General features: G+C 42.4%; 1 protein-coding gene across 2 annotated transcripts in view; it reads left to right on the top strand.

Moving 5' to 3' along the window:
• The window catches only part of prkaa2 (protein kinase, AMP-activated, alpha 2 catalytic subunit), a 70457-nt gene that overhangs the window by 54643 nt on the left and 3222 nt on the right, over positions 1-12592 (top strand). The window contains exons 7-9 of one of the 2 annotated variants that reach the window (XM_060917591.1): positions 14-497; positions 2202-2328; positions 4229-4654. In XM_060917591.1, coding sequence (XP_060773574.1) covers positions 14-497; positions 2202-2328; positions 4229-4305 — 688 coding nt within the window. In that variant the 3' untranslated portion in view covers positions 4306-4654. Of the gene's footprint in view, positions 1-13; positions 498-2201; positions 2329-4228; positions 4655-12592 lie in introns of those variants that run through there. The other variant, XM_060917590.1, reaches the window with a different exon arrangement.

The raw sequence follows: 12592 nt of genomic DNA, 5'->3' as shown, positions 1-12592 counted from the left end.
TGTGTCCCCTCAGAGAAGATGAGTGGTTTAAGCAGGATCTGCCCAGCTACCTGTTCCCAGACGACGCTTCATATGACAGTGCTGCGGTTGATGAAGAAGCTGTGCGGGACGTTTGTGAGAAATTTGAGTGCGCTGAGGCCGAGGTGCTCAGCAGCTTGTACAGTGGCAACCCACAAGACCAGCTGGCTGTAGCCTACCACCTCATCATCGACAACCGTCGTATCATGAACCAGGCCAGTGAGTTCTACCTGGCCTCCAGCCCACCTGCTGGCTCCTTCATTGACGAGAGCATCAAGCCACACCCTGAAAGGATGCCTCCACTGCTTGCAGACAGCCCCAAGGCCCGGTGTCCACTGGACGCCCTGAACACCACCAGACCCAAACCTCTGGCAGTGAAAAAGTCTAAGTGGCATCTTGGCATCCGCAGTCAGAGCAGACCCTACGACATCATGGCTGAAGTATACCGTGCCATGAAGCAGCTTGAGTATGACTGGAAGGTGAGGGTCAAATAAGTGCATGCTGTGTTGGGATTTCCAGCGGCATGTTTGTGGATGAACAAACCAGTGTTTCTGAAATGATGAACAAGAAACCCATTTTATTAAAATAAAGAGAGAACAAGAAACTGCTAAAGTAGGAAAAATGCATAATTTAATGTATAAAGAAAATATGTGGTAAAGGATGCTGAAATAGGCAGCACGGTGGTGTAGTGGTTAGCGCTGTCGCCTCACAGCAAGAAGGTCCTGGGTTCGAGCCCAGTGGCCAGCAGGGGCCTTTCTGTGTGGAGTTTGCATGTTCTCCCCATGTCCGCGTGGGTTTCCTCCGGGTGCTGCGGTTTCCCCCACAGTCCAAAGACATGCAGGTTAGGTTAACTGGTGACTCTAAATTGACCGTAGGTGTGAATGTGAGTGTGAATGGTTGTTTGTCTCTATGTGCCAGCCCTGTGATGACCTGGCGACTTGTCCAGGGTGTACCCCTCTTCTCGCCCCTAGTCAGCTGGGATAGGCTCCAGCTTGCCCGTGACCCTGCACAGGATAAGCGGTTACGGATAATGGATGGATGGATGCTGAAATAGACTGGAGTTAATGACGTAATGATGATGTAGTGCTTGTAATCCAGTTTCTTTATGGTGGTTTGAGTTTCGCTGGTGATATTTTGATCACAAGTTTGTTTGCTCCCTTACTACTACTTAATAGACACATGTAATGATTGTCTTTTTTTTGCTCACTTCTTGAAGATTTGGGAAAGCATTGAAATCACATGCAAATGAGATTACCTTAAAATCTGAATTGTAATATGCCATGGTTTTAAAGGAACAGTCCACCGTACTTCCATAATGAAATATGCTCTTATCTGAATTGAGACGAGCTGCTCCGTACCTCTCCGAGCTTTGCGCGACCTCCCAGTCAGTCAGACGCAGTCAGACGCGCTGTCACTCCTGTTAGCAATGTAGCTAGGCTCAGCATGGCCAATGGTATTTTTTGGGGCTGTAGTTAGATGCGACCAAACTCTTCCACGTTTTTCCTGTTTACATAGGTTTATATGACCAGTGACATGAAACAAAGTTCAGTTACACAAATTGAAACGTAGCGATTTTCTATGCTATGGAAAGTCCGCACTATAATGACAGGCGTACTAACACCTTCTGCGCGCTTCGGCAGCGCATTGATACGGAGCTCAGATATCAATGCGCTGCCGAAGCGCGCAGAAGGTGTTAGTACGCCTGTCATTATAGTGCGGACTTTCCATAGCATAGAAAACCGCTACATTTCAGTTTGTGTAACTGAACTTTGTTTCATGTCACTGGTCATATAAACCTATGTAAACAGGAAAAACGTGGAAGAGTTTGGTCGCATCTAACTACAGCCCCAAAAAATACCATTGGCCATACTGAGCCTAGCTACATTGCTAACAGGAGTGACAGCGCGTCTGACTGACTGGGAGGTCGCGCAAAGCTCGGAGAGGTACGGAGCAGCTCGTCTCAATTCAGATAAGAGCATATTTCATTATGGAAGTACGGTGGACTGTTCCTTTAAAGATGATGCAAAATTTCCACATAGAAATGGACTAGTTTGCACAAAGTTTCGTAAATCTATACCAAGTTGAAAAAACTGTTTCAGTTGGACCTGCTGTGTAATATCTGATTTTTATACAGGGATATGCATGCTGAAAGTGTGTATCTTTTGATGTCTTGTCTATTCTAGGTAGTGAACCCCTATCACCTGAGGGTGCGTAGGAAGAACCCAGTGACTGGAAACTTTGTGAAAATGAGCCTGCAGCTGTATCAGGTGGACAACCGCAGTTATCTACTGGATTTCAAAAGCATTGATGGTATGTGTACATGCATTAAGAGTCCATGATGTATTAATGTGAGTTGAACATAAAGTGTTTGTGTTTCATCAGTTATAAAATATGCATACCATTTAACCAGATTACATTTTTCTTTGGTTTCTTTACAGACACCAGAAATTAAATGAGTGTTAGGAGTATCACCATTTGAATAAAATATATGGCGTTAACAAAAAGTAACAAAAGTAATGTTGAATTAATCAGTAATTATAAACAAGACAAAAAGAAATAGAAACTGTTTCAGACTCTAGGTAACCGAATTGAGCCAACTGGATCTTTCCACTCTGTTTGGAAAGTTATCAGCATTGATGTGCTGTCTGGTACAAAAGCTAATTCAGGTTAATGCCGGGCTCAGACTACAACATATTTTTGTCTTTCATGATGGTCATCATTGAGAGACTGGCAACACTCCAAGTTTGACCCCGACCAATCATTGTTCACATCCTTGCGTTGGGGAGGAAGGTCAAGAAATAGTCAGTTATGACTATCAAGGGCGGCACTGTGAAATAGTGGTCAGCACTGTCGCTTCACAGCAAGAAGGTTCTGGGTTCGAGCCCAGTGGCTGACGGGGGCCTTTCTGTGTGGAGTTTGCATGTTCTCCCCGTGTCTGTGTGGGTTTCCTCCGGGTGCTCCGGTTTCCCCCACAGTCCAAAAACATGTGGTTAGGTTAACATGGGGCAGCCATGGCCTGAAGTTGGGCTGAAGTGCCCTTGAGCAAGGCACCTAACCCACAACTGCTCCCCAGGTGCTGTAGCATAGCTGCCCACTGCTCTGGGTATGTGTGTGTGCGCTCATTGCTTACTTGTGTGTGCATGCATGTGTTCACTGCTTCAGATGGGTTAAATGCAGAGGTTAAATTTTACTGTGTGCTTGAGTGTACATGTGATAAAGGCTTCTTGGCTTCTATCAAGGACCACGTTGAAGGAGTTGAAATTGTGACATGCAAGACTTTTTGCCGGAGTGTTGTGGGACGTCATATTGCTGTTTTTCGATTACATCACATGGTTATATTGATGTTTATATTCAGGCCCGGTGCTAGAAACATGGCAGCCATGACAAAACTGTTTCGAGCACTGAATTTGTGTAGTCTGATCCCGGCATAACTCAAGTTAAAGTAGAAAAGTATAAACTCTTACATGTACTTAAAGAACAGGGATGAGAATTTTCCGCCGATTGGCGGATTTCCGACTTTTTCAGACCAAAATGATCGTTTTTGAGATCGATGTAAATCCGTTGAGAAATTTTTCTTGGGGGGGGTATGATTAACGATCTGTGGTCACCTTATAACGCAGACATCCCAAGTCTCCCGGAAGTTCCGGGAGTCTCCTGCATATTGATAGAAGCAAGCAAGAGCGTGCGTGCGCAACATTAAGGTCTGCATCACGCATCTTAGAATGTGCGCGCGCGAGGGGGTGCGCGAGGGAGACTGTGTGCAGTGTTGCCAGATACTGCTGACGTTTTCCAGCCCAAAATATGTTCAAAACCCGCCAAAATGCACTTAAAACCACCCAATCTGGCAACACTGCCTGTGTGCCTGTTCATGTAGCGCATGCCAGACAAAGAGCATCTTGATTGGGTTACTCAGCAAAATAAGCCAATCAGCTTTCAGTGTGGGCGGGCTTTTATCTCTTTTCTCGAGGACCGGAGTTTTCAGTTGTATTGAGTCAGTGCAGCCTACAGGATCGGCATGGCAGAGAGAGAGCGCGTGCCCCAAAAAATATACATCAATTACATGTCATATACAAGTGTGTATCTTTTATAAATGGGGTTAGCTTATCTAATGTAGCATGTTGGGGAGAATCATAGTATCATATCTATATTTCTGATGAAATTTTAAGTATGATAGCATGTATAACTCTCCTACTTATTGCTCATTTCATAGGGGGACGGAATTGCTGGTATGTGCTGCGCGGGAGCGTCTGCCCAAACTTTTTAGGCCGAGATGAACTTAGTTTTTGATTTTAAAAAAAATTCCAATATGTAATGCCAATTGTACATGCCTGTTCTTTAATTCAAAATCACCATCTCGATCTTCAGATTGACCATATGGTATCTGTATTACATTACACAACATCCTGTCCAGATAAAACCTAGTTAGTACACACAACAGTTGAAAGGGAAGTGATAAGTGATGTTGAATGTTGCCTGCTTAATATGCAAGACCTCCTGCTACCATGATAACATCAGAAGAAAGCTTAAGAGAATTATATGATAGAACTTTTTTCTGGTTTGCACTTCATTTTAAAGGATTAGAGTATTCAAAGACATGAATAGCTAAAATGCAGAAATATAATACTGTAGAGCTCGTTTATATTAAAAGGTGCATTGATTTTTTGAAATAATCAAATGTGAAGTGATTAAAAACAAGTCTCTTGTACTATATTAATCATTTTCACCTGGGAGTCCACCAAGAAGGGGAATTTATTTCCAAATAAATTGCAAATTTTTGCTGATAAAATTAATGGTTTTGGGGTAAAAAAAAAAAAAAAATAGCCAAAAATCATTAGCCCCATGGGCCCCGCCCCGGTTTTTTCAAACTTTTAAAATATTTTTCATTCTCATCCCTGATTTATGGGTCTATTGTTCCAAAACCTAAAAGGTTGCACTGAACATGCTGAAAAAGTCAAACAAGGTGGGATATGATATTTAAGAAAGAACACTTGTCATGATACAAAAGTTTCAGTTGATGGCATGTTGAATTGGGATATCAACTTCGAGAAAAATACATATATTTCATTGCTAAAATTAATGGGTTTTGGGTGTTTAAATCGCCATAATCCATCAGCTTCGCCCCCTGGTCCCTAACCAAGACGTTGCCCCTGGACCCCACTGGGGACCTGCCCCCCCCCCCCCCCCCCCCCCACTACTTTTCAGATTTTTTTCTCATCATGCACTCTCATCCCTGAAAGAAAGATTCAGAGAAAGAAAAGGATATCTGCCTCAAATCGCGCACTTATTTTAGTTACTGGTGGTAAATTAGTGGCCACTTCATCAAGGAACATGGTTAACAAGTTTTAGTCCTTTATTCTGTAGCTAGAGATTACAGTAGGCATATCAGACGCTCACTGGCGGTGCTGTGAAAATTGTGCATGCAGACGCTCATCTAAGTTTCCAAACCTGTCATTGCTTAACTCTTGAATATTTTCTATCTTGAATACTATCATTAAAAAGCTTATAATCTCTGCTTTCCAAAGAAATTGATCTCGTTAAGATCTGTTCAGTACTTTGGGAGTAACGGCAGGTTGAAGATGGTACAACAGAGTTCACTCTCTGCTCCCGGGACGTCGGGAAACTGATGGTGCTTTTTGAGTCACGGGAAAGCAGTCAGGCTCTCTCTCTCTCTCCTGATTGCTTTCTGACTGGATTACTCTTGAAGATCAGTCAGATAACTTTTATAGGGATGTTCTCTCGTTCTCACTGTTTCTGACAAAGTATTCAGCAAAATTTTTCGTCAGCTAGTTTTGATGTTATGATTCACGGGAGACTTTGAAGTGAGTTTTCATCACTTTACCAACTTTTTTCAAATCAAACTAATTCATGTAAATAGCTATTTTAGAATATAACTGTAGTTGTTTTGATAAATGTTGAGATCTTAGTGGTCGGAATGAGATTATTATTTATTTATTTATTTATTTATTTATTTTTTAAACCGGAAGTCAGAAACGTGTCAATTTCAATTCAATTAATTATAATTGTTTATTAGATGTGGATCTCACAGTTTTTTCGAGGTTCGCCTTGAAAGCTGTGAATATTATCATTTATATTTTTAATATAAACACTAGTAGGCCTGACTTTTGAGAAATACAAAGACCTACAGAGCACAAAGAGGGCATTAGAAATAATCTTTTATTAATTTTTTTCTTGAGTGTACCGATTTAATGTTTTAACCTAATTAGCATAATACTGATTAAATACAAATTTGCATAATTAGTTTGTACAAATTTTGCATTCCGTATACAACCGTCTATGTGCCTGCCAATTTTCATGTAAATATCTTGAAAAATAGAAAAGTTATTAAGAAAAAACATTTGATCTCATTCGTTAATAAGGCCTATTTTGGACCATGTGATCCTCATACAGCCGTTTTTTCAGTTTTTGATTTGTAATATCTCAAGAACAGATAAACATATTTTAATTCTGTAAAAAGTATGATGTTCTGCATCCAATGCTGAATTCAGTGAGAACAGCTTTCTAGCAATTTGGATTGAATTTGAATTTTCACCTGTTCAGGACGGGTTATGAGTCCGTGGGCCCCTGGGCCAGACGACGAGAAAGGGCCCCCAACCCCAACAACGCGCGCACACGCCGCTGCAGCGGCACCCAACTCGCACACAAATCAGCAGCGGTACAAAGGTTGCGCTAAAAACTATACTACATTTTTATTCATGAAACATCACTTTTTGAACAAACAGCTCACACAGAATATCTGATCTGAAACGTAGGCTATATGTAACGGTAACGTATATCAAACCAATAACTTTGTCAGCCAAGAAATCGCTAATTCCTATTCACATATTAAATGCATCTCTTCCAGATTTTGCGCTGCGCGAATTCATGTACAATGTCATTAAAGTCCAACGACTTGGCCAGCTCACTCTCGATGGCCATCAGAGAAAGTCAGCAGAGACGTTCTTGTTTCATCTTTGTCCTTAATTCATTTTTAATTTGACCCAAAAGAGAGAATGATCGCTCTCCTTCGCAGTTGGTAACAGGCAGTGTGAGGAATAACCGAAGCGCAACGTATACGTTTGGAAACATAGACTCAAGGCTATACTCCAAAATAAGTCTGAGCAGTCCTTTTGGGCTTGTGTCATCCCCAGCCTTGATGAATGACCTCAGTTGGATTAGTTCGTCGCCTAAACATTCACCCAGATCAGATGGGTAGGCAGATGCCAGAACACTGGCCTTCTGCATCACTGAGGCATCCAATTCAGCCTTTTCGAGGAAAGGCGCACTGAACAAGTCATACAAGTCCCTGTATGCCTTCAGACGGTGTTGGAGGCTCTGTGTGAGTCTGTCGATGGCAACATTAAAAGTCTCTATTTGAAATGTGCGTTTCCCCCCAAACTCAATGCCCTCTTCTGCTGTTTCGCCAGCAAAGGTTTTGCGTCTCTTTCAATGACAAATGTCATGCTTGTACACCTGACTGACACCAGGCACACTCAACGCGGCCCTCTCAGATTCCTCAAATCGATTCCTCTGTGCAGTAACGAAATCACGCAGTGACTCCAACGCTCTAACAGCACACTCAAGTGAGACATCGCTGTGCTTCAAAATAGTGCTAGTTGCATGGAATCGTGACAATATTGTATCCCAAAACTTGGCCATGAACTCAATCTCCAATGTCTCAAACTGCTTAGAGTGAACGTGCTTCTGAATGGGTCTCCCTTTTTTCATCCATATCCGTGGGAAAAAGCTTTACCCTTTCGTGCAACTGCTGGTAATTTTGCCACAATGCCTTTGTTGATTCCGCTCAGCAGCTCCAGCATGTGCTAGAGAGGGATTTCAAAGTAAGCTCTAAGCAAGTGTTAGAATCTCTGAATACTTTAGCCCATCAATGCGTGGAGGCAGCGGCGAATTTGTACAGAGACTGCAAAAAATCACAATAATTGCCAACCGCATCGCTACAGTCCTCAATACTGTTAACTCTGACCAGGTTTAAAGAATGGGCTGCACATGGGACATAGTGAATCATTGGATTCTTCTTTTTTAGGTGGGCTTGCAATCCGCTATATTTTCCACTCATGTTACTCGCATTATCATACGAGTGTCCACGACAGTTTGCAAGATCTAGACCAAGTTGATGCACCATTGAGATAACAATCAGCTAAGCTTTCTCCTCTGTGACTATTGATGGGCTCAAATCCAACAAAGTGCTCCACTATGCGGCCTGTTTCACTCACGGATCTAAAAATGAACGTGAGCTGGTCTACGTGGGATAAATCAGGGGTCGAGTCAACTATTATAGAGAAATACTTGGCATCATGTACAACCCCGATTCCAAAAAAGTTGGGACAAAGTACAAATTGTAAATAAAAACCGAATGCAATGATGTGGAAGTTTCAAAATTCCATATTTTATTCAGAATAGAACATAGAGGACATATCAAATGTTTAAACTGAGAAAATGCATCATTTAAAGAGAAAAATTAGGTGATTTTTTTTAAATTTCATGACAGCACATCTCAAAAAAGTTGGGACAAGGCCATGTTTACCACTGTGAGACATCCCCTTTTCTCTTTACAACAGTCTGTAAACGTCTGGGGACTGAGGAGACAAGTTGCTCAAGTTTAGGGATAGGAATGTTAACCCATTCTTGTCTAATGTAGGATTCTAGTTGCTCAACTGTCTTGGGTCTTTTCTGTCGTATCTTCCGTTTTATGATGCGCCAAATGTTTTCTATGGGTGAAAGATCTGGACTGCAGGCTGGCCAGTTCAGTACCCGGACCCTTCTTCTACACAGCCATGATGCTGTAATAGATGCAGTATGTGGTTTGGCATTATCATGTTGGAAAATGCAAGGTCTTCCCTGAAAGAGACATCGTCTGGATGGGAGCATATGTTGCTCTAGAACCTGGATATACCTTTCAGCATTGATGGTGTCTTTCCAGATGTGTAAGCTGCCCATGCCGCACGTACTAATGCAACCCCATACCATCAGAGATGCAGGCTTCTGAACTGAGCGCTGATGATAACTTGGGTCATCCTTCTCCTCTTTAGTCCGAATGACACGGCGTCCCTGATTTCCATAAAGAACTTAAAATTTTGATTCATGTGACCACAGAACAGTTTTCCACTTTGCTACAGTCCATTTTAAATGAGCCTTGGCCCAGAGAAGACGTCTGCGCTTCTGGATCATGTTTAGATACGGCTTCTTCTTTGAACTATAGTTTTAGCTGGCAACGGCGGATGGCACGGTGAATTGTGTTCACAGATAATGTTCTCTGGAAATATTCCTGAGCCCATTTTGTGATTTCCAATCCAGAAGCATGCCTGTATGTGATGCAGTGCCGTCTAAGGGCCCGAAGATCACGGGCACCCAGTATGGTTTTCCGGCCTTGACCCTTACGCACAGAGATTCTTCCAGATTCTCTGAATCTTTTGATGATATTATGCACTGTAGATGATGGTATGTTCAAACTCTTTGCAATTTCACACTGTCGAACTCCTTTCTGATATTGCTCCACTATTTGTCGGTGCAGAATTAGGGGGATTGGTGATCCTCTTCCCATCTTTACTTCTGAGAGTCGCTGCCACTCCAGGATGCTCTTTTTATACCCAGTCATGTTAATGACCTATTGCCAGTTGACCTAATGAGTTGCAATTTGATCCTCCAGCTGTTCCTTTTTTGTACCTTTAACTTTTCCAGCCTCTTATTGCCCCTGTCCCAACTTTTTTGAGATGTGTTGCTGTCATGAAATTTCAAAATGTCTCACTTTCAACATTTGATATGTTGTCTATGTTCTATTGTGAATACAATATCAGTTTTTGAGATTTGTAAATTATTGCATTCCGTTTTTATTTACAATTTGTACTTTGCCCCAACTTTTTTGGAATCGGGGTTGTAATTCCTTCATAATAGTTTGCCTTGTTTTCTGTCCTGTGAGTCTATGAACTCGTCACAGACTGTTGAGGATAAATAGGAGACGCTGCCACGGCCCTTCTGCCCAAACTTTCTGATGTGCTGTGCCAAGAACGAGTCAAACTGCGCTAACAATTCTAAAGTGCCCAAGTAATTCCCATTGTGGGGTGAGCCTAGTAGTTCATCTTGTCCCCTAAATGCAAGTCCTCTCTCCCCCAAGAACTTGATAACGGAGACAACTCTCTTGAGCACCTCTCTCCAATACTGCCTCTCCCCCTCTATTTGCATCATCAGTCCGCTGTCCACGGTAGCTGCTGCTGTTGTCCGACGATGCAACACGATCATACAGGCCAGATGTTCCGCACTTCTCTCATGTTCTCCAATCTGCTCTGGATGTTTCCAGTCGGAATAATCAGCGACGAATGAATGTGATTTAGACGAAAACAGTTTACACGCAAAACAGTAAATATTTCCTGTGGACGGAGAATGTGATCCACACTCTATTGACGACTTGGCCATTTGACAACATGCATTTGAGCTGGTCGTTTGTTAGAACGCGAGTCTTGCCACCTATTCCACTGTCTCTTGCCGAGGCAGGATAACTCACCCTCCTGTTTTGAAACACTTTGACCCCTCTGTCAATGAGGGCTGCTTTAGCCCTGTCACTTTGAGTGTCCTCCCAGCAAGCTGGGTCAGTAACAGTCTCAAACCACGATGACGCCCCTTGCTCCTCTCTTGCGTTAAGACATGGTAACTGACACTCCTGTACATTGCTAGCAGAGGTAACCTGCCTTTGGTCCCCCTCTACTGTCATGTTCTTCTCCTCCTTCCCTGCTTCAGCCGGCATAACACTGCTGCTGTTGCTGCTACTGCTGCTACCTGGCTGTCTCTTGTCACCATGTCCTCCTGTTATCCCTCCATATGTGTGCTCATTGTCCTCCTCATCGCCCTCCTCCTCCCTCACTTCTGTTAGCATAACATCACTGCTGCTGCTGTTACCCGCCAGTCTGTCTTCATCAAATTTAGCTCTTTTCCCTCCAATGTTTTCATCATTTATTGTAGAATTCTTAAAAAAAATGTAAAATTCTAGGAACTTGATTTAAAATATCAGCTTCTCTCAAATCTTTTTTTTTAACTTGCACTTAGCTGCGCCACTTAATACCCGCTGCTCCATGATCTTGCATTGACTTAATCATTAGGATTGTAAATGTTCACCCGCCTGTCAAGTTTTCTAACTAGTGCCCTCTATTGACAAATCCAGTTATAGCCTACTATTTTCAGTAAGCTAACAGACTAGCTGTGTCCTAGACGTAAACAGAACTGAATTACTTTTACGTATTACCGTACTGAAGCAATTAAAAGTAATTCAAACAAAAGAGACTGACTTAAACATCGGTATGCGTTGCGTTGGTATGGCGGAAATATTTTTTCACGTTCCATATTTAGACTATGGTGGGGCAAATTAGACTATGGTGTGCAAGCCATGCACTCAGCAATACATTTATTGCAGGATCAGAGAGAAATCTTTTATTTTTCTTTTATTTTTCTTTTTTTCTGGGCCCCCCTCCAGAACCGGCCCTGGACCTGCGCACTAATGAAGCAGATAGAGGGGTACATGTGACATGTAATACCCCACGTTATTTGATTGAGAGGCCCCTTTTAGATATCAAGGGTGAATACCATAACAGGGTACCCGCGGAGTCTTAAAAGTATTAAAAAAGTATTGAATTTCATTTTCCAGAATTAAGGCCTTAAAAGTATTAAATTTCATCTTGAAAGTCTTAATTTTTTCCACGGAGGTCTTAATTTTCCAAAGAAAGTCTAACATCGTTGCGTAACCTAGATTAAATTCTCTGTGATGAAAATGAAGCAAAATCTAAAATGTTTTGCGCTGCCCTGGCGTTCACACGCAAACAGCGGGAAATTCACGTCGCGCCGTAAAGGGTTCACACGAAACGAGAGCAGCAGGCGCATAGAGCAGAGAGGGTGAGGGGGAGAGAGCATGGGGAAGTGCAGATTCAACCCGAAGTGGCCGCTCGACCCTAAATACGCCTGGGTTAAGGGGGTTCCAAATAATGACCGTGAGGCATTATGCACTTTGTGTAAAAAAAAAAACCTTTCAACTAGGGACAATGGGGCTTACAGCTCTGGATTCTCACATGAAAAGTGGTAAACATGCTTCTCTGGCGTGTGTGAGAATGCTTCTCTGGCGTGTGTGTGTGTGTGTGTGTGTGTGTATGAGGGGTGATTGTCTGGACTTACATGGGGGTGCTCTCCTCTGCATGGTGTCCAGGGGGTGTGAGTAGAATGAATTCTGATTGATTATTTTAATAAATGTAATTTTGTTATTTCAAACACTCGTAAATAGTAATTATTTGAGGTTTAATCTGGTGCTCAATATGATTTATTCTTCCCTAATGAGTGCGACAAAGGTATTAAATTTCACTTGAAATGGCATTAAAAAAGTCTTAAAAAGTCTTAAATTTTGGTTTAACAATCCTGGGGGTACCCTGCATAACCTGTGGTTCAGGGGCCCTATTAAGACATATGACATATCATACCCCATGCTATTTAATTGAGGGGCCCTTTCAGATACCAGGGATGACTAACATACTGTAACCTGTGTTTCAGGGCCCCATATGACACATGACCTAATTGAGGGGCC

This window comes from Neoarius graeffei, chromosome 3, assembly GCF_027579695.1.
Source record: "Neoarius graeffei isolate fNeoGra1 chromosome 3, fNeoGra1.pri, whole genome shotgun sequence".
Classification (NCBI taxonomy): domain Eukaryota; kingdom Metazoa; phylum Chordata; class Actinopteri; order Siluriformes; family Ariidae; genus Neoarius; species Neoarius graeffei.
The sequence above is the reverse complement of the archived record's forward strand: the minus strand, read 5'-3'. Positions and strand labels throughout refer to the sequence as shown.